Here is a 21,386-nt window from a genome sequence, read left to right on the forward strand (position 1 = left end):
TATTTTTTATGAGACTTTGCCTTTAAGGGATGTGTAATAGACGATCACCGGGGGGCTCTGTAATAAGATGATTGTAAGGAGGCCTCCCCTGTTGTTGCCAACTTCCACACAGGTGTCCAGAAGGGTTTCCACATGGCCGCCATTATTAATATCACAAGAATGGGCGCTGATTGATCTAATGAGCGCACGCTCACGTCTCAACGACAGACTCTAATCTCCTCCTTTGTTCTGAACGCGTCCCCTTTACATGGCGGCAGCTGCGCTCCCCGGGCCCTGCGTGTAATTAGCAGCTGACAGATGTTCCAGCACGCAGTTAATTATCGCTTCCTTCGAAGCAGGGAGGATTCTCCTCCGCAAACTGCCAGCCCGGCAGCAAAGAGGTTAATAGCGGACGGCTGGTCCCGTAATAAGGACCCGGCTCTCTGTACAAAACGAGGGCTTTTATTGGTTTGTTAAAACTTTTTCACCCAAAACGTGATTTTATTTTTAGCCGTTTTTATTAAGAAATAGTTTCACTTTGCCTACTTCCTGTTTCTTAACCGCCACTAACGGGTAAAACAGTTCGGGGGGGGGGTGTTGGGCGCACCCAAAGCCTTTATATGTTTAACCCTTTCAGTACCGTGCCGCTACAATATCGGGGGGGGGGTAAAACGCGTTACATGGCACGCTATTAAAATGGCTTCTAAATGCAACATTCGGCCTTTTTTTTTCAGACGGAAATAAAATGCCGTTCAAAGGAAGTTTGTGAACGATGGGGTAAAAAAAAAACACATATTCATGAAAGAAAAATTAATATAGTGGCTGGTTTTTTTTTGTTTTTTTTAAAGTTGAAACAAGAAACTTATTGATTTAAGGTTTTTCACGTCTGATGTGGAATCCATAATTTATTTATTTTGCTTTACTAACCACTAAATTTTGAATTAGTTTTTTGCTTTATTAATCCCTAAATTGTGATTATTATTTATTGGTGGTTGTTATATTAACCCTTTAAATATTTTTTTTACGGTATTTTTCTTTGTTTTACTAAACCCTTAATTGTGTGTTTGTTTTCTAACCTCTAAAGATCCCCCCCCCCAACCCTTACATTTTTATTTACTATAATTTGTTATTGATTTTACTAACCCACAAATGTCTTTTTTTTTAAAAAAAAAAGATTTCGGTGTCAGAGGTCAGGTCACGGTGTCGCTTAAAGTCAAATAACGCGGCCCCGTACTTGTTGCCCCTTTATTGTATTCTGATCTGCGTAAACACTTTGGAGATTATTCTAGGAAACCCTTTAAGCAAAAACGAGCCTCAAAAACATTCTGGGGGTTCAACGACGCGGACAGCCCAGGGCGCTGTAGGTTTTCTAAGTCCAAAAATGTTGTTTTTTTAAAAGAAAGTTTCTTGGGGAAGAGGGGCAAAAGCGCAGCGTTGGGGGTCTTTTAATGACACCTTGAAGCGATTCTATAAATTGGGGATCGTGAAACAAGGTCCCATTATGCGAGCGAGTTTGGGGATGATGTCACGTGGGTAAAATGGGGGCCACAGCAGCATAGGGGACACAACCCTATTTATATATATATATATAGAAAAGGATTAGCAAATTGTCCGTTCTTCGCAAGCTGGGCGCTAATTTCCAGGTGATCGGTCGGGTTATGGTTACGACTTGTCGCTAACAAAAAAGGGTTGAATGTCAATTGCAGGCAGACGGTATCGCCCGGTCAAAACAGCAGCAGGGGGCATTTAAATCCGCTGTCCAGACACCGGTGGCTATTGATAGCGTCCGGCCGGCATGGGTCCTGCGGAGTTGGAATGCATCGCGGATTGTATGGGAAGGGTATGTACTACTCCTGCAACCAGGTCCACATGCTCAGCCTGAAGGTAAGAGATCAAAGTCTGCGAAGCACATGGGGAACAGAGTAGGGGAGGGGAAATGGAGAAGGGGGTGAGCATTCAGAGGAAAAGGGTGGAGGGAAAAGCAGAAAGGGGCTGAGACAAGTCCCAGCAATGAGGGGATGGGCAGCAGTGACAATGAGGAAGGGGGGGAGATGAAAGAACTTGTTAATGGAGTAGACACATGATCCAGCCAGAGGAAGGAGGGAGAGGGAGGGCAGAGATAAGAGGAGGCAGAGAGAGAGAGGGAGGGCAGGGAGATGAGCTGCTGGGAGGTTTGTTGCAAAACAGCTCTGTGGAAGTGATGACACCAACAGAAAAAACCTTCCAATAACTTCCTATGAGGGCAGAACAGCACAGGAGTCACCCAGAGGAGGCAGATCAGACACACAGGGGGAGGCTGGAAGCCCCAGGGTGAGGCTCAGCACAGCTATACACAGAGGGGGAGGCAGCACAGTGGGGGGCAGGTGAGGGGTATCTGCTGGGGAGGCAGGGCTATTCACACCAGGAACAATCAGCCAGCAGGGGTTTAAACACACAGGCACACTTGGAATGGAGCTGTAAACAAGGGAGGCTGACAGGAGAGGCTCACTCAAGAGGAGGCGAGAGAGAGAGAGAAGAGAGGCTCACTCAGGAGGAGGCTGGAGAGAGAGAGGCTCACTCAGGAGGAGGCTGGGGAGAGAGAGGCTCACTCAGAAGGAGGCTGGAGAGAGAGAGGCTCACTCAGGAGGAGGCTGGGGAGAGAGAGGCTCACTCAGAAGGAGGCTGGAGAAAGAGAGGCTCACTCAGGAGGAGGCTGCGCTGAACTGACATAACCAGGGAGCCCTCATCCCAAATCTCATGTCCTCCAGGGGGGGTGTACCTTTCGGTCCAGGGAGCCCAATGAACATGATGCGGGGACCAGGCCCGGGAGTTTACAGGGGCCCAACCGGCCCCTACCAGGTAATACACGCACTAAATATTATTACTATACAGGACCAAAAAAAATAATATTAAATGCTTTATTTATAAATAAAGTTCCAAAGGATGAGTTCAGATACAATGTATCCGCGAGACGCGAGCGTCGTATAAACGTAAACAAATATTTGATCGCTTTCAGTATCGATGAGGATCCTATTCGATAAAACGAATTGGCCGCAGGAGATTTTTAGGAATTTTATTTACCTTTTTTATACTTCAGATCTTTTCAGGGTTAAAGACGCAGTCGAAGGTCTGACCCCCCCCCCCCAAATGGGAATGTTGTGGGGTCACCCGGTCGCAGGCTAAATGATAAAATATTATAAGATTTAAAAAAAAAATCCCTTCTTTTAGTTGGTATTGAATTACTCCGGGATAACTTTATCTCCAGTTATTGAATCAAGGCTGTAGAGTGCGGAATGAGGTCATCTAATGACATCATTATGTCACTTTCCCCCCTGCGACAACGATGTGGTCCATTTTTTAAGAAGGCTCTTTTTCCAGCATTCTTATTGGTTGCGGAGGATGCGTTGCTAGGAGTAACGGCACCAAAAAACCCACAAAACCCAGGTGCTTAGTAATTAAAATGCTACCAATCTCTGTAATGCTGCTGAGATCGCACAGTATGCAAAATTACCGTAATTAGTATTTTTAGTTTATAGTTGGGTAGAAAATGACTTTAATGCCAAATCCGGGGCTGTAAATACAGCTCTTAGTAACTATTCCTTATATATATTTTATTGAATGACTTTTTTTTTTTTTTTTTTAATGCTGACCTGAAATAGCTTTAATCCTATTAAGATCGTTTATAATTATTGCCGCTTGTTATTAATGATTGCTCAACTTGTAACAGCCAATCAAAGGCTTCCAAGCCATACTTATCCGTTTATAATCCATCATTTTTTTTTATTTATTTATTTAGTTATAATTACTGGTTAAAAGCACATGTTAACCAATAGGCTTTTGGAGCCACAGACATGTAAAAACGGCTGAAAGGGTTAAAAATGGCCTAGGCTAAGAAGTCCAGGCTGCTAGATAAACACCCTAAGCTCTTTTCATACTGCAGGCAGCTCAGGGAAGTGTTTGATTAGGGAATGCCACCCAAATAACACCTCCCGTTAGGAGAGAAATTTAAGTTTATTTGAATAAAATGGGGGAAAAAACCCAAAAACCTCTTTTCTCCAGTGCTACACAACGTTACGGAGTATAACGCTGTATTAAATGCTCGAAGATTATTAGTATTATTATTTTTATATCTGCCTTTATGTCTTGATTTTATAAACCTTAATTACTTATCTCTGGATAAGTTAAAGTTAGGAATTGTATTGTTTACCGCAGTGCAGTAAGATAAAGCCATGTTCCCTTTACTTAGCGGATATTACTATTATTATTATTTATTATTATTATACAAATATCCAAACATAAAGTAACAAAGTATTGTTTGAAACATTAACTTTATTATATATATATAAATATATATATATATATATATATATATATATATATATATATATATATATACTGGGGAACTTTATAAATGGGCTGCCATTGAGGCTCCTGAAATATTAACCCTTTTATAGCCCATGGCGAAGAGTCTATGTAGTGACTCGCCAAATGCGTTACCCAAATGGCTCCAACCCGGCCCTCATGGAAACCTCGACTTGTCATTATTTAAAGATGCACTTAGTTGAGTCCCCTGCATTCAAGCAGGGATATCAACCATAACATACAGGGGGTATGATCACGGCGAGGGAGGGATAGGAAGGAGTCAGACTGTGTAACCTGGAGAATCTGCCCCTTCACCCTGAGATTGGGCCGAAAACCCTGAGAGTTCCCAGATATGTAAATATATATATAATAATTACAGATGATGTCTGTTGGTTGGTTTCTGGTGTCTAATACAGAATTACTACTCCATATTTAATAGTAAATAAGAGGGGCGCGCTTGTTTTGGGGGGGGTTAGCTAGCGGCGGGGATTTACTTTATGTGACCTATAGATAGCTTTGGAAATGGAGACAGTTTAGTGTATAAAGTAATTTCCTGCTGTTTCTATACACATTATCGGGGCTTTTAGGGCTGTAGAACCCTGCAATACCCTCATACCCAGCAAACATTCTGAGCTCCTAGAAAAGAGGGGCGTCGGGGATTGGGGGCCCAAGAAGGGACTGGCCTTCCTCAACAGGGACACTTGGCGGGTATGGTGCAGCTAAAGCCTCACTGAGAACAGAGAGCACTTATAGAGTGTCGTCGGCTCTCGATCTGTCTGAACTTGTCTGGACTTTGAGTGCCAGACAAGGGCTTAAACAAAAGAGAAGGGAGGCTCTACTTACTAAACCCTATTCAAATGGGGAGGAAGAAAGGCACATGTTGGTTTGGTGACACATTCCTTCTAGATAATCCAGAACAGGGTTATCCATCTAGAGCCCTGAAAGCTGGAGAGAATACGTACTTATACTCAGCAACTCTCAGAATATTACCCCCGAGTCATAGTGCTTTACCCCATATTCAGGGTCTTGGGGTAAGGGGGCAGATTCTCAGGGTCATACAATCTGGACCCGACTCCTTCATATTCTACTCTGATTTAGTGGCATCTGAGCATCCTGATTGGGGCTTTTCTCCCTGCTTTATTGCAGCGGAAATCCCTGCTTGAGTACAGGTGGCTTCGTTCGGAATATCTATGACAAGTCGTGCTTTCTCCTGATTTATAGTTTGGTGTATTTCCTTAAAAAGGGGCAGATTTACTTAAGGGCAAAAGCTGGCTTCTTAAAAATTGGAAGTTTTACTCTTTAACCCCCAAAGCCGTCTCGCCCTGAGAAGTTAAAAGCTCCGCTGCTCTCCCCTTCGCTCTTTTCTGCTCTTCTCCTTAACCCGCTGTGTTTATCGCGCTCTTTGCCAAACCGCACTCCGAGGCTCTGCGTTCAGCGTTTCTCTTAAAGGAGCCGCGCTGTTGGGACGCGCCGAAGGTCACGAGCCGGTTCTGTGTCGCTCGCGGGGATCCGATAGTTAAATCCAGTGCTCCTCTGCTGTCCGCAGGACTCTTCCCTCTGGCACAGAACCGGCGTCCCGTATGACCGGCAGATGATGCAAAAAATACTACGTACGCAGCTACCCTCTGGCACGCCGGCCGCTGTACACTCCCAGTATGCTTAGCCAACTTTTACAAAGTGCCTAAAATAAGAGAATACTCTCCCCTCTCTTTAGCATTCTTTTTCCCTCCTTTCTTTCTCTCTCTTTTCCTTCCTTTCCCCCTCTTTCTTTTCTCACCCTTGTTTCTCTTTCCTTTCTCTTTTCCTCTCATTTCTCTCTCTCTCTCTCTCTCTCTCTCTCTATATATCTATATCTATATATTTGTCGCACTTGTTCAGCAGTAATTTAACTCCTATGTACTACAAATATATGTGTTTAGCTTAACATATTTTCCCAGCATGCGCTGCGCAGACCTGCAGGAGAGATCTGGTTTTTCCGGCTAGGTGAGGCTTATTAGCAGCACACCTGAGGGGGGGCAACAGCGGGGAGGGTGTGGAAAAGAGAAAGATGGGGGGGAGGGGACGTGAGGGCTGGTTGTAGGGGAGAGTGAAGAGGGTTCGGCTCTAGGGAAGGAAAGCCAAGATCTTCTAATGCATGGCGTGTCGTGTCTGTTGTACATCGCCACGGAATACATTGGTGATATTGATAAGCAAAGCAGGGTCCTACCCACTAAACGCTCCCATTCACCTGGCTGGATTAATGATTTTCCTTGTAAACGGAGATCCCCTGCAGACTTTTCAACCAGGGCTGATGTCTAGGAGGGTAGTAGATAAGTGGAACGGCCTCCCGGCAGACAACGATAATACAATGAGGCTAATTAACCTCTTTAATTATTGTCGTGAGTAGAACACCTTTCAATTTGGGGAAAATGTATTTAAAATCTACGTATTTCTGAATATGACATGCGCAGTTTTGGAAAATACCCCTAGGCTTTATCGGCCATCAGATAATGTTTTTATATAATAATAATAATATTTATTATTATTAATAACAATATTATTATGTTTTATTATTTTATTGATAGCATCCCTCTGTTACGTTTTTGGAAAATATGAATTTTTTTTACAAGTTACTTGAATCTCCTTCCCCATCGAAATATTTTGATAACCTACTTTCTGGATATAAATTCCCTCTCTCTGGATAGAATTCCTCGGTGTATCTCTGATTCATACACCTTTTATTATAACGGCAGTAAATCTGCGCGATTCTCTAGAATTCCCACCTAGACGGATCTCCCCGGATATAAATCACATTCGCCTGCAGATGAATTATATAAATCTGGATTTAATTGAAGCCTCCGGACGTAATTCATGTCTTTTTCTGGATATAATTCTTAGGAATTTGAACGTTATTCGGATATCGGGCTATAATTCAAAAATCCGGATACGTTGGGCGATACTGGATTTAATTCTGTCATCATTGGATTGTACATCGCCTGCTGTCTGTATGTACCGGGGGACGTTATTATTAGTTTTTTTGTTTTTTTTTATTATATATGCGCTATGGGGCATCGGGATATGACATCACATCCTGGCACTCCACTTTTAAAGAAAGGGTGACGTGGGGAAAAAAAACATGGAGGACAGTGCTGACTCGGCAAAGTCCTCCATAGGGATCTCCCTTTTAACCGGCCCATGGAGTAATGGTGCTGCCGCCTCCCTGGACCTGCTGCCCTAGGCCTATAGTTGGCCAGAATACATCATTGATGGGGCTGGTGCCAGTTTCCACTCTTTTCTTGATGATGGCTTAATCCGTATTTACGAAAAGGCAATTAAATGTAACGTTTGTTCTCCCCCCTAAGATTGCGAGCGATTCCATAGTCTTTCCTTCTCCTTGTCACAGAGCGGTGGTTCCAGGTCGACCATTTCTAAAGGAGCTTAAGGCATTTGTGAAGGTTTCCCAAAACCACAAGCAGTTTATCTGTTTTGTAGGCTGACTGGCGTTTAGGTGGTCGGTTCCACAGTTTGCCGGATTCTTTTGAGCAGAAGAAACAGTCTGTTCTGGATTTATTACTTCATGGAATTTGGTGCCATCTGTAAAATAGGTGCTTTCAGGGTCTCTTGGAGGTCATTGAGGAGCACAACGGAAACAAGAACGTGACCCTCGCAATGAGGCACTTAGTGTGTTTCCCTTGGTATGATCCATTGACCTTCTACATTCTCTGTATATCTGGCTCTGTATCAGGCACAAAGTTTCTTTTGGATCTTTCTGCTTCAATCGATTGAATGTCGCTTTATGTCGCATAATGTGAGAAAAAAAGGCCTTTGGATGAAACTCCACTTTCTAACTATGAAGCGTTAACGTCCTGCGGAACTGAGCCCCGTTGAGTTAATCATAGTGTGATTTAAGGTCTCGTGTGATTGAGGATAAGAAGGTTTGTGCTGTCTTGTTGGGTCCTGATCTTCCAGGATGCACTTAGGAGTATTAGTGGAATTTAAATCTCTTGGAATAATTGGAACTGCCCTTAATGTTAGTAACAAGATCTATAAGAAATATTTTTAATTGTCTATCTCTTGTCTATTTTCTCCTTTTCTCACATTCCCACTTTTTTTTTTTTTACCCCTGCCTGTTCTCTTCTTTCCTTCTTGCCTGGTTTTCTATTCCTTCCCCTCCTTAGCGCCCCGGCATGCACCCTGGTGCGCGGATGCCGATGCCTGGGATGCCGGTGGGATCTCCCATGCTCAACGCATACGGACCAGGGTCTCCCCTACGGCCAGGGATGAACCCTATGATGATGGAACCATTCAGAAAGAGGATTCTACCTCCACACGGCCATCTCTCAGGAGCCGGCCAGAGGAGAGGGTGAGTGATACTATGTCTTGGTTTATTTAATTTTGTCTGAATCTCTGTTCAATAATTTCCATTTTCTTTAATTACTACTTCTTTCTCATCTCACAGAGTCAAGAGAAGAAAGATGGCTGACAAGATTCTGCCACAGAGGGTAAATAACTCCCTTCCCTCACCTTCTATGATAGAACTTCAGTTCTTGAACTGTGATAGCTTAGCACCTAACGGCGTCAGATGTTTGTCCTGTCTGTGACACCTTTCCATCAACAAACCTCCCTATTTACTTATTTTTGATTCTCAGATCAGAGAACTTGTTCCAGAATCTCAGGCGTACATGGATCTCTTGGCGTTCGAGCGGAAATTAGATCAGACTATCGCCAGGAAGAGGATGGAAATCCAGGACGCCATCAAGAAGCCTCTCACTGTATGTAGAGGGATAAGTGTAAATGATGGTGGGTGGCAGATGAAGGCATGGGTCACTTGGATGTGTAGACAATGTGGTTCACCGAGGAAATAATAGAGGCCATGCTATACATGATTTGGGATACAGGAATACCAACGTTTTTGGAATAAGTCTAAGTCGGTCAGGGTATTGGGGTGGACAGCATCAGACAGTAGTAAGAGGAAAATGTTCTGATAGAAGGAGGGCAATCTCGTTGTCATATTATCTCTTGATTATGAGGAAGAATAGTAGACAAGGGGGGGGGGATTCTATACTGAACTCCAAAGGGATCCGTCACGCAAGTAGTGTTTAGATGGAGATGAGTCGTTCTGATAACTGAGCAGTTAATTAATGACCAGGCTAGCGGTTGAAACAGAACCAACTGTATCTGAGATTCTGGCTCGTTTAACAATCTTCCAACGTAACCTCTCCGCAGCAAAAGCGCAAGCTGAGGATTTACATCTCAAACACGTTCACTCCTGGAAAACCCGACGGGGAGGAAGCGGAAAGAGTGAGCTCCTGGGAGCTACGGGTTGAAGGCAAACTTCTGGAAGACGTGAGTATTGGTGAAAGAGGGATGTATGGAGTGCTGGTGTTAGAAGTTAGCTGTGGTGGGTTCCATACATTATGTTGTAAGATCATATGTGAGAAGAAGACGCTGATGTGGCGGAGTGATTGGCATTGTTTGCATGTCTACTGGATTTGAAGTGGCAGTTGGGTTGATGATGACATTAAACAAGATTAGTCATTCCTGTCGCGGGGCTCTTGAGGTTGAAATGGTCGATTTCCTGTGTTTTTCAGACCAGTAAACAAAAGCGAAAGTTCTCCTCGTTCTTTAAGAGCCTTGTTATCGAGTTGGATAAAGAATTGTACGGGCCGGACAATCACTTGGTAGAGGTAAGAGAAAAATGAAATAAATAAAAGAACGACGAGGTTGGTATGATAGCGCAGACATTAACGCGTCTTCCGTGTCACCTCCAGTGGCACAGAATGGCCACCACCCAGGAGACCGATGGATTTCAAGTCAAACGCCCTGGAGATGTGAATGTGAAGTGCACCCTGTTACTGATGCTGGATCATCAGGTGAGTGGAGGGCTGGCTTACCGCGTTTAATAGCCAATAAAAACGATAAACAGCCGCGTTAATAATTAGAAAACAAATCGTTTTTAGAGTTACTTTGTACAGACGTGAAAATAGAATTCTGCTATTGTCTCGACAAATGTTTTATTTTGTTTTACGTTGGGCAATTGCATCATTACCTAGTTTATTTAATTCTTATTGGGTTATTTAAGATTCTATTTAAAAAAGCAGCTAGTTTTACATTTTTTTAATTTTTTTTTTGGATTAAGCGATGACATTTTAGTGTTATTTTAATAATTTTTACTTGGTGGAAAAAACGCTGAATAAAGACTTTTGCTAAAATAAAAAGGTAAAAGTAGTCTAGAAGCTTTGGAGAAACGTAACTTCTAAAATAATATCCTCACCAGTGCTAATAATTAACGCTAAAGTATATCAAATCACCCTGTTTTCTTACACAATGAACATAGCGTATCGCTAACCTAGTCCTGTTTGAGGTATCGCAATGCCATTTCTGATTTAGGAGAGTCTTTATGGTCCACTTTTGGACTTGTAGTGTCCGGGGGCTACGCTGTACTGAATTTTTGTTCTGGGAGACATCTGACTCTCATCGTTCTTCTCTCTTGCAGCCCCCACAATATAAGCTGGACCCCCGTCTGGCTCGTCTGTTGGGTGTTACCACTCAGACCCGTGCCAACATCATGCAAGCCTTGTGGCTGTACATCAAGACCAACAAACTTCAGGACAGTCATGAGAAGGAGCACATCAACTGCAACCGCTACTTTAGACAGGTAAGTGCCACGTTACACTGCGTGGGACCTCTGAAGTCTCTTCTTCCTCCATGGCTTTCCATGACATTTTCCATTCCCACCCGTATGTCTTCTAGTAATCGACCCAGTCCCTTCCATGACGTGGTCCTTGTTTCATTCTTTCCATGTGGTCAACCTTTCTAATGACTCCTCTGATCCATTGACCCAAAGCTTTATGTTTTCTCATCTTCAATCTCTTCTTAAACCACCCTCTCTCTTCGGCTCTGCCTAAATTCCTTTTAACACTATTACTCTGTGTGTGGTCTTCTCCACGTTAACCTCCCCTTTTTCCCGTCACAGATATTTAATTGTGTCCGCATGCGATTTTCTGACATTCCTATGAAGCTTGCCAGCCTCTTGCAACATCCGGACCCTATAATAATCAATCATGTGATAAGGTGAGCCTGAAGATTCCTTCCTGTAAAGAAGGAATTAGGAAATAATCCTAATTCATACTATGATTAAGGGGAGTTGGGGCTGAAAGAGACATTGCGTTGATTGAGGGAGCGTAGGCCAGCCACGTAGACTGTTCTCTTGAACTTCTTGAACCTTCTTCTAGTGTGGACCCCAATGACCAGAAGAAGACAGCTTGTTATGACATCGATGTTGAAGTTGACGACCCATTGAAATCTCAGATGAGCAGTTTTCTTGCTTCCACCACCAACCAACAAGAGATCGCCAACCTGGATACCAAGGTGGGATCCCAAACTCTTGTTAACCCATCGCTTTAAGGAGCTCAGCTCTAGTATTGCCTTCCGCGCCTCTTAACGAGCCAGACCAAGCCACGCATTGCCAAAAATCTATATGTCGGTTGGCATGGAAACGTACAACATACGATTTGTCTATATAACAAAGTTAGCCTAACCACCAAATGACCCTGGTGCCAAAAACATACACATTATATTCTAAAGGGTGTTGTTTATCCGTATAAATAACACAAGGGCGGGACCTCTTTTCTGGATCAAAAAAATACTTCTTTTTTGGCATTTGGATCCTAATTTTTTTTTTAAATGTTTCCTATTATTTTATCATTCCTTTAATTAAAGGGACATTTAAAAATCAAAGACTTGGCGCCATCGGTTTTAGATGAGTTTCGGGTTTTTTTGTATTGTATTTAAATAAATTGTTTTAACTTCCCAGATCCACGAGACGATCGAATCCATCAATCATCTGAAAACGCAGAGGGATTTTATGCTGAGTTTTAGTAACGACCCCCAGGAATTTATACAGGACTGGCTGAAATCCCAAAGCAGGGACCTGAAGGTGATTAGTAATCCGTATTCACGTTTTTTTAACCATTTAGGGTTATTGTGAATCATTGCAGACCCTCGTATTCTTAACCCCTTATGGACTTATCCCATTTAAAGTGCCCCGTCACCCACTCTTTTGAGATCATACTGGAAAAGGTAAAACATTTCATTTAAAATGTAAGGAACGTTTTACCCGCGGCAAAACATGCATAATTAAATACCCCCGTTCCCCTCTCTTTACTCCGCCCCCTAACATAGCCAAAACCGCTCAGGAAGACGAACTATGCAGTGGTTTAAAGGGACAGTAATGCTTTTTAATGCTTTAGTGCATTTTACCAAGTCATGCTAATTCACTTGTCTTGCGGTTTCTGGTTGGCGTATGCCAGCTTTGAGTGTGTGCGCATGCGCGCGCCCGTTCATGGTGGGCATTGTCCATGGTGACGGCCAGTCCAGCCAAGTTTGAAAGCGGTCTTGGTGGTGATTACACATTAGTAGGAAAGCTGGGGGTTCCACGCGTGGCATCTCATGTTTTTTACCATCTCTGCTGTGCACTCAGATCATGACGGATATGATGGGCAACCCAGAGGAAGAGAGACGCTCCGAGTTTTACCAGCAGCCGTGGGCTCAGGAGGCTGTGGGGAGACATATCTTCTTCAAGGTGAGTCCTCTCTGTCCTTCTTAACTCTTTACATTCTGCGTCTTTTTTTTTTTTTTTTTTTTACGTTAAAACTCCTCTGATTCGTACTTTTACTTTCCTTTTGGATGTTTGCTTTAAATATTTCTTGAATTCCTCGCATATTGGCATTATCCAAAAAGACTCCATACAATATGACATAGTGACCTTCTCTGCAGGGAAAGGCTGAGCCGGCCCTGTGCAATGTATAGTTCAAACAGTGAGATGAATTTCGGTAACTCTCCCTCTATTAGCTATACATTATACAGGGCAAACTCGGCCATTTTTGCAGTAGATGCTTCCAATGCTTTGTCCTCTCTCTGGCTTAAATGTTCTCGTGTAAATTATTATTTATTAAGTACTCCCTGTACTAGCCGAGGGATAGACATCACAGAGCATACTGTCATGGGCAAATGCAGTCTTAAAATGGTCTTATTCTGTGCACCCCCCTGTGGCCGGTGTGTGGAACAGCAGCCCAGAGAACAGTTACTGTGTCCCCAATTCTTACATACATATAAAAGCTATTGACACGTCGTGCTCTTCTTCATGTTTTAGGTGCAGCAACGCAGACAAGAACTGGAGCAGGTTCTGGGGATCCGGCTGACCTAGAACACATTCTAGAACCCTAGATCGCCTGGTCACAATCCGGAAGTGCCCCTATTTACATTCCTACCATATTTTGTCTCTCGCGCTCCGTTTATCGACGGGTGCATAGAGCAGGCGTGCGTCGGTTCTTAGGTACGAACGTCCATCTGCTGCGTTATTTTTTTAAGTAACTGCATTGATCCACCGGGTCCTCGTCAGGGAACAGAGCGAAACTTTCACTGCCCTGGTGGTAATGGAATTTGTGGATTGCCAAAAATTCTGTCCAGGATCACAATGTATACTTTCATAATGCAATATTTGACCAAATCAATTTTACCCAAAGTAGTATTTTTTTTTTCCTTCAGAAAAGCATAAGACATGTAATTCCCTAAAAAGAATCTGCTGTAATGTTACCCCCACCCCACTTAATAGTGCAGGTTTCACACGTGTCTCTGTGTTCTGCATGTATATACATGCATGTTCAGATGTTGGGACCCGCTTTGCCGGGGGCTCGGGCGGAATATAAATTAAGGGGTTGATAAAGGTATGTTAATACTACATCTACTAAATACTAGTGTAGTTATAGTGTATAACACAATAGGTTCAGCTTAGTAAATACCGATTGGGGAGCTGAACGCAGGATGTATCTTCAGGCAGAAGCTCAAAAACACCAGAAGTAGCAGAAAACCCAGAATCATAAGCTTGGGAGTTCACCAAAACTATGTTGGGCCTTAATAGCTTAACGCAGCAGGGGAACCTAACTAACGTAGCTTGGGTCTAAAAAGGTGAGTGCCTGAGCCATGAACCACCTGCCCCCTCCTCACCACCACCGCAGTGAAAATTTACAGATTCTACAAAAAATAAACCGATTCTGTTTCGCTCAGGAACTGCCCTCTTTGCAGCAATTGCTGTCTCTAAAGGCCATTACCTGCCGCAGACTCCAACTCCCATCCTGCTCAGCCAGGAGTAAAAAATAAAAAAACCTTAAATGTTGGCAGATTAACCCCTGCAGACAATCCAACTACCCTGTGTAATTTTAATGCTATGTCAGCATATCCTCGTAACCCGTGAAGCCTTATCGCAGATGCCGCGATATACCTGGATTTTATATTTTGTTACCCGTGTTAATTTTTCTATTTGCACTGTTTTTCGAGGTGGGGGAGGTTACATATTCATTATTTCTTTTATTTTCAGCTGGGGTGGGAGACTTTAACAGGGATTTTTTTTTTGTGGTGTTTGTCTAGGGGGGGTCTATATACCCTTTTTATCTGCATCTGATTTTATATATAAAGACTTTGCACTAATGTTCCAAGAAGTCACCGGCGTTTATGTACCTGTGATGTTGACATAATGAATCCTCTCTCTGTTGGTGAGCTTTATGATCTGTGTATAAAATCTCTCCCTGCTATCTACAGCGTGATGTAAGGGGGAATAAACTCTGTGAATTTCCTTCGATAAATGCAACAAAAAAATATAATGCAAGTTGCGAGTCCGAGCCATATCGTTTACTCTCAGGGGATTAACCGGTTATCTATGCAGAGGCATGATTTGGGACCAAATACCACATTTGTGTTTTAAATAGTTTTTTTAAAGTTATGTTCAAAGTATAAACCTGTCCTGTATAGCAGTTTAAGATGTTTAAAGCAATGCATTTTACAATGGATCCAGTACGGATCCAGTCCCCTATATGCTGCATTATTATTTCATCCAATGTGCCATACAGCTCAACATATAAAGTACTCCATATTTCTGCATAAAAAAACACACAAAATAGGATGTTATGTATAAAAAGTGGCTGTATCACTATAGTAACCAATTAAATATTTTGGATTTTTTTTTTTGTTGGTTGGTATAGTGATAGCCAAACTTTGCACCATAGTCACTTTTTATAAATAACCCACAAATTGGGAACCAAGAGCCATTTTAAAGGGTTCCCCCCCCCCAATGTTTGTTTTCTATAGGGGGCCAACCCACTTTAAGGGATACACTTGGATTGTGATTCCCTGATGCTTACAATGCGGTGTGCTGTTTACAATAAAGCGCTTTGGGAGCTGGGCTTGAATGTATTTCATAAGAAACATTCCTTTGTGTTTTGACAAAATGTTTGTGTTAAATAAAGCTTTTCTTGACTTTTTTAAATGTTTATTGTTTATTAACAGACCACGTGGATCATTCTCAGTTATAACAAAGACAACGTATCTGGCATTATTCATATAAACGTAAAACACACCTGTCACCCTCCGACTGCTTTCTATTAGTCAAGCCTTTAAACACCACAACGTGGTTCACAAGTTTTTTTTGTTTTTTTTTAATCTACTCCTTCCCCAAAGTGGTACGTACCATTCTGGCACCAATGATGAAGCGTTAAAGTATAGTCAATAGTGATTACAGAGTAATATGGGCTCCTGCACAAAGCCCCCCCAATACTTCCAAATGAGATTTGCATTGTCACAACAGATTCACTGGGGGGGGGGGGGATTTAAGTAGAAGTTTGACGGATCAAGAACGCCACTGGAGAAGAGGTTGGGGTCATGAATCTCAAGAGATCTAGATGCTCACCAGGGGGGGGGTCTAGACTCGGGGGGGAATTCTGCATCCCAGCCAGAGAATTTTTACTTCCATAGCTTCTTTATAGACATGTTCTTCTCGCTGTCTTTCTGCATCACCTGGGATGGGACAGAAACATGAGGTCACGTTCCAGGACGCACTTTCCCAAAATACAAGATTCCAACCAAAATCACACCAATGCTAATCTTTTACAATCATACATTTCCAAGGATAATACCATTTCCGAGTTATACACAAAGGAGCTTTAACACAGCACCCTGCCCCCAGCCATGGAAATACACACAGACACATAGATGCATTTAAAGGCATGTGTACTATTGTGTGTATAGCACTTGCTGACCAAATATATAATAGTCCCACAGGGAGAGAATGCAGATACTCACCTTGGCTACCGCCATTTCAAAGTCTTCCTGCGTGACATGCACCCTTCTCTCTCGGAGGGCATACATCCCGGCTTCTGTGCAGACGCCCTGCAAAAATGAAAGGCAATACTTTACCTAGGGATACAGTACCGGTAAGGGTCTATTAGTGACCAGCAATGAAGAGGAAACATCTAAATACTTTTGTTTGTCACCATGGGAGGAAGGGTCAGCAAACAAACCATAGAAAGGCTGGTGGATAAGAGTGGAAGGGGAAATTTCTCATGACGCCCACCTAACGATGGAAGCAGAGCTTTGAGATGGGGAATAATAAATTGTCTTGTTGCTGGGGAATCTGATTTCTTATTGGCAAAGGAATTATAGCTACTAAGTAGGCAGAAGGGATTCTGGGAGCACAGAGAGCGTGGGTATGCCAGAAGCAGGCCTCCAGGGGTTTGGATTGTGACCAAGGAGAAGTTTCCACATCTGGTTCCCAGAAAACCTTCTGTCCCCCTAAACATTTTGCTTAAAATACGTTTCAAAAAGTATCCATCTGCTGCCTATTAATACACAAAAGACAGGATCCTGGGTGACAGCCCGTAAGAGGAGGCTGCCATATCCCGTCCCCACGGCCTGGAAGAATTGTTTGCCGCTTGCTTCCACACGTTCCTCACCTTCACTTCTGCCCCTGATGCCCCAGGCATCAGCTCTGCAATTTTACGCAAGTTGATCCCACGAGTCAAGTTCATTTTTCTGGAATGAATCTTTAGGATGTCCAAACGTGCCTGTAAAATAACGAAGAAAAATGAGCATTCCCCCCCAAAAAAAAAGAATAGACAACGAGGACAATCGCCAGTACATTATCTGCAATACACCGACACCTCTTACCTCTTCATTAGGAGGGGGAAACTCAATCTTTCTGTCAATGCGCCCAGGGCGAAGCAAAGCAGAGTCCAATATATCAATTCGGTTGGTGGCCATAATAACCTAGGGATAACGGAACAAGTCAGACTGAAAGAGCACCAAAAGCAGAAAAATAATAAAAACGGCTCATTCCGTTCAGCGGCCGGGTCATACCTTGATGTTCTTGGTGGCCTCAAAGCCATCAAGCTGGTTGAGTAATTCAAGCATGGTGCGCTGGACCTCACTGTCCCCTCCCGAGCCGCCCTCCAACCGCGAGGACCCGATAGAGTCGATCTCGTCCATGAAGATGATGGAAGGTGCATGTTCACGAGCCATCACAAAGAGCTCTCGCACCATCCGGGCACCTGAAAGCAGATATGAGCTATGTACATATATCCGCATATCGCAACATACATTCCTAATTTAATAAACATAACTGATCACCTGTGTTTTAGTATTTAGTTGCACATTTATACACAACACTGCTGGAAAATCAGTCACACGGCTCAATAAGAGCATCCAAACGCAAAAAAGTTTTAATGACTGATAGGTGGACAAGTAACTTATTATGACACCATGTATTCACACATCCACGCTTTCCCTGCACGTGCAGATGTGGTTAATAGGATATTTTGCATTTACCTTCCCCGATGAATTTCTGGACGAGCTCAGAACCCGACACGCGTATAAACGTGCAGTCTGTGTGATGAGCCACAGCACGGGCCAGAAGAGTCTTCCCGGTGCCGGGAGGTCCATACAGCAAAACCCCCTGGGGGAGAGAATTACCACAAAATTGTTCACATTTACACCCAGTACACAAATCATTTGGTTCACTTTTTATTTCTTTTTTTGCTGCAGTGAAGATTTTCTTGCACGTTTACATAAATTCCTATGTTCTGACACTTCTGTATTACTATTAAAGGTGCCGCTTTTCTGAATTTAACAATTTCACTGCTAGATGCAGCATCAAACTCTGTAATCATACAAAGTGCTGCATTATCCATATTTTATTTTCTTACAAACCTTAGGCTGTGCAATTCCCAAGGCTTCAAACAACTCGGGGTGCTTCACGGGCAGCTCGATAACCTCCTTAATCTCCTTGATTTGCTTGTCCAAGCCACCGATCATCTCGTACGTGGAGTCCGGAACCTTTTCCACCATCATCAGAGACACCAGAGGATCCACCTTATTGGGCAGGATCTTGTGTAGGGTATAACTGTCATTACGCAGCGCCACTCTGCAATTTGGGGTCACCTGGGCAGGAGAAGAGGAGATCAATAAATAGGATGTAAGCATTAAATATGCCAACACGCGTAATGGTACACCAACAAAAAAAAAAGGGTTAAAAATGTTAAAGGACCAGAATAAAGCCCTTTAACGACTAGCCATTTTAAAAGGTTGACAGAGTTGACATGGTTATGATATCACTGGATGCAAAGTGACTATTTTACAACAAAGTTACCCAGAATACTCACATCGTTTATATCAATATTTTTATCAATATCCACAACAAACTTCCCCTCGGGATGGACCTAGAAAAAAAAAAAAAAGAAGGTTGAATTGATAGGATTGTACAGGCAGATGCCCAGAGCCCCAGTGGTATAGGGGCTACTTCACACACCTTGACCAGGACTTTCTTCTTGTCCATTGCCCGGACCACCTCACCCACGTAGGACCCCTGCTCTTGCAGCAGCTGGAGCTCCTCTCGCAAGAGACGCACTGAATGAAAGGAAAGAGTCACAAGCTAAGCAAGAGCTCTCAACACAGACAGATAAGGTGGTCCCAGATATTGATTAACTGTTTATTATAAGAGTCCTACCCTGCTTTGCAAAACATTAAGGCTAGGAATTGAATACATGCTAAATCAGTCCAGAGAGTTTTTGTTCTAAGAGTCTAGAGTCAGAAAAGCTTTATTAAACAGGGGAAACCGCCTCTTAGCCGTACCAAAAAATAATGTTTGGAATGTTCCCCTCCGGCAAGAATAAACAGGAAAAACGGCAATAGTATAGATCTATCCACACGAGTGTAAAATTTCAAACAAGCTTTATTGTTCCTCTTGAGGAGCCATAAGAACAAAGAAAGGAGTCCTCAGACTAGACGAAGACTCATTTCTTGGTTCTTATGGCTACTCAAGAAGAACAATAGTTTGTCTAGAGTCCCCCCAGCCTTTGAGGTCACACAGGACATGCAACTGAATGCTACTAGGGTGTAAGATCCACGGGTAACCGCCAACATCTCCACTGTCTATCAAAGATGGCTGTCACTGCAGGGATTACCTTTGGCATTCAGTTCATTTCGCTGAGCCTGTAGACGCCTCAGATTCTGACTTTTGTCGTTGACAACTAACTGGAGAGAGGACAGAGACACACTCAGTACAAAACACATACGTCTTTATCTCACAGACATGGCGCCGGGGCTAAGGGTGGTACCTGAAGATCTTCAATTTTGGATAAATAATATTGACGCAATCCGCTGCCGCCGCGGCTTTCATCCATTTCCATCTGTGAATAGACAAGGCGGAAAGAGATAGTAAGTGTGACTGTGTGGAGTATGCCGGCGAGACATATTTTGACATGCGTGACATATGATTACAAGAAAGTAACGGCAGGACACAGGAGAAGAAATAAGATAACCAGTATGAAAAGGAAGCCATTAAAAGGGGGGGGGGTATTTTTATTGGTGGAGGGTGGGGGCAGCATTGTTTTGGATAATTACATAGCAGATCATAAAGGATATAACAGGGGATTAATGGGATGCTAACAAATACAGGGTACATAGGAATGTAACTTATGTATAGATTGGAGCAATAGTGAAATATTGTGTGAATAAGTATAACAAGGGTGGGAGGGCTAAAGTCTGACAGGGGAACCAATGGGTGGTGGAGAATTATAAAATAAGGAGAACCAAGGGGAGATGGGGCAATAAGACAACAGGGGTAATAAGGGGGGTAACCGAGGGAGAGGAAACACAATGGCACAGGTCCAGTGGTAATAATGATGGGATAACAGTGGCAGCGATAGAGAGGGAGTAGGTCAGGAGGGAATCACAGGGGCAGATTTAGGCCGGAATTCAGACAGAACAGACAGAGGAGCCGTGACAGCGCTAAAGTCCCCTGTTTGGGTAACACGAGGGGCGGGTGAATATTGAGGATATTCGATAAATGAATCGCCCCCATTACCTGCTCTGCTGTATCCACAGCCATCTTGCACTCTCCCGGCGGAGCCATTCTCTCTCTCACCGTGACTCAGGACCGGAAGCGGTGCTTCTGCAAACTACTGAGGGTTAGAGACGCACTTCCGGCTGGAAGCACAAATCATAGCGTTCTAGCCGGTGTATCACCATAGAGCGTAGGGTTGATGGTCTGAAGTGACAGCGGCACCTGCTGGCGGGCGGTAAAGGTGCTTTGCAGACTTGCTCAAGGATGACACCAGGGGGCGGTAAAAGCCCGTTTTATGATTAGGTAGAAGCATAGCGCCTGCCAACAGGCCGGCCCCATTCTGCCCATCTAGACTGCCCAGTACACCTACTGTAAAGACTCAACCCTTAATCAGTCGATTCAGAAGCCACATGCCTATCCCATGGATGTTTAAATCCCCTCATTGTGTTAGCCTCTACCACTTCTGTTGGAAGGCTGTTCCACTTATCTACCACCTTCTCAGTAAAGTAAAACTTCCTAAGATTACATCTAAGCCTCAGACCCTCTAGTTTTAGATTCTGGCTCCTTGTTCTAACATTTCTCCTTCTTTAAAATAAACCTCCCTCCTGTACTTTGGTAAACCTCTTTCATGTATTTAAATGTTTCTATCTTCTTCATAAAAGGAGCACATAAAAGAGCTAATCAGGGTGTAAACGCCTCATCGACATATCAGGGTCTATGTATAAAGAATAATTATTTTATGATATTCCGCACCAGTTATAAAACATGGAAAATACAGAAAAATCTACTCATTTATCATGGTTTTGGGTATGAAGGAGAGAGGATGAGACTCAAATGCTGCTGCTATCCAGTGGATAAAGAGTGGGTGGCCATATCTTGACTCCCAACTGTCCTGCTGTGCGTAGCACAGTCCTTG

General features: G+C 43.3%; 2 protein-coding genes across 2 annotated transcripts; one reads left to right on the plus strand and one right to left on the minus strand.

The window, feature by feature from the left end:
- The first annotated feature begins 2,715 nt into the window (after positions 1 to 2,715).
- On the plus strand, positions 2,716 to 13,507 carry LOC149275620 (SWI/SNF-related matrix-associated actin-dependent regulator of chromatin subfamily D member 2-like). The gene is made up of 13 exons (XM_089504504.1): positions 2,716 to 2,817; positions 8,478 to 8,662; positions 8,759 to 8,801; positions 8,949 to 9,071; positions 9,526 to 9,645; positions 9,891 to 9,986; positions 10,071 to 10,172; positions 10,796 to 10,957; positions 11,276 to 11,373; positions 11,535 to 11,670; positions 12,116 to 12,238; positions 12,782 to 12,883; positions 13,454 to 13,507. The coding sequence occupies exons 1-13, from the start codon at positions 2,716 to 2,718 to the stop codon at positions 13,505 to 13,507; spliced, it is 1,446 nt and encodes a 481-aa protein (XP_089360630.1).
- Positions 13,508 to 16,095: 2,588 nt separating this feature from the next.
- LOC149275621 (26S proteasome regulatory subunit 8-like) lies at positions 16,096 to 20,539 on the minus strand. Its single transcript, XM_089504490.1, has 12 exons — positions 20,492 to 20,539; positions 19,743 to 19,814; positions 19,590 to 19,659; positions 18,935 to 19,032; positions 18,789 to 18,845; positions 18,337 to 18,567; positions 17,956 to 18,082; positions 17,488 to 17,678; positions 17,299 to 17,397; positions 17,085 to 17,195; positions 16,435 to 16,521; positions 16,096 to 16,149 (listed from the first exon to the last, which is right to left on the minus strand). The coding sequence occupies exons 1-12, from the start codon at positions 20,537 to 20,539 to the stop codon at positions 16,096 to 16,098; spliced, it is 1,245 nt and encodes a 414-aa protein (XP_089360616.1).
- Positions 20,540 to 21,386: the final 847 nt, after the last annotated feature.

This window comes from Sceloporus occidentalis, unplaced genomic scaffold, assembly GCF_023333645.1.
Source record: "Sceloporus occidentalis isolate IW3139 unplaced genomic scaffold, rSceOcc1.0.p SCAF_274, whole genome shotgun sequence".
In the NCBI taxonomy this organism is placed as follows: Eukaryota; Metazoa; Chordata; class Lepidosauria; order Squamata; family Phrynosomatidae; genus Sceloporus; species Sceloporus occidentalis.

Bases quoted from the DNA above. Each gene is read 5' to 3' on its own strand.
- LOC149275620 (XM_089504504.1), top strand. From the start codon at position 2,716: ATGTCCTCCAGGGGGGGTGTACCTTTCGGTCCAGGGAGCCCAATGAAC. The intron at 9,987-10,070 runs GTAAGAGAAAAA...TGTCACCTCCAG, and splicing joins CGGACAATCACTTGGTAGAG to TGGCACAGAATGGCCACCAC. The intron at 10,958-11,275 runs GTAAGTGCCACG...TTCCCGTCACAG, and splicing joins GCAACCGCTACTTTAGACAG to ATATTTAATTGTGTCCGCAT.
- LOC149275621 (XM_089504490.1), bottom strand. From the start codon at position 20,539: ATGGCTCCGCCGGGAGAGTGCAAGATGGCTGTGGATACAGCAGAGCAG. The intron at 19,033-19,589 runs GTAATCCCTGCA...CCTTTCATTCAG, and splicing joins AAATGAACTGAATGCCAAAG to TGCGTCTCTTGCGAGAGGAG. The intron at 17,196-17,298 runs GTAAGAGGTGTC...GTTATTTTACAG, and splicing joins TTCCCCCTCCTAATGAAGAG to GCACGTTTGGACATCCTAAA.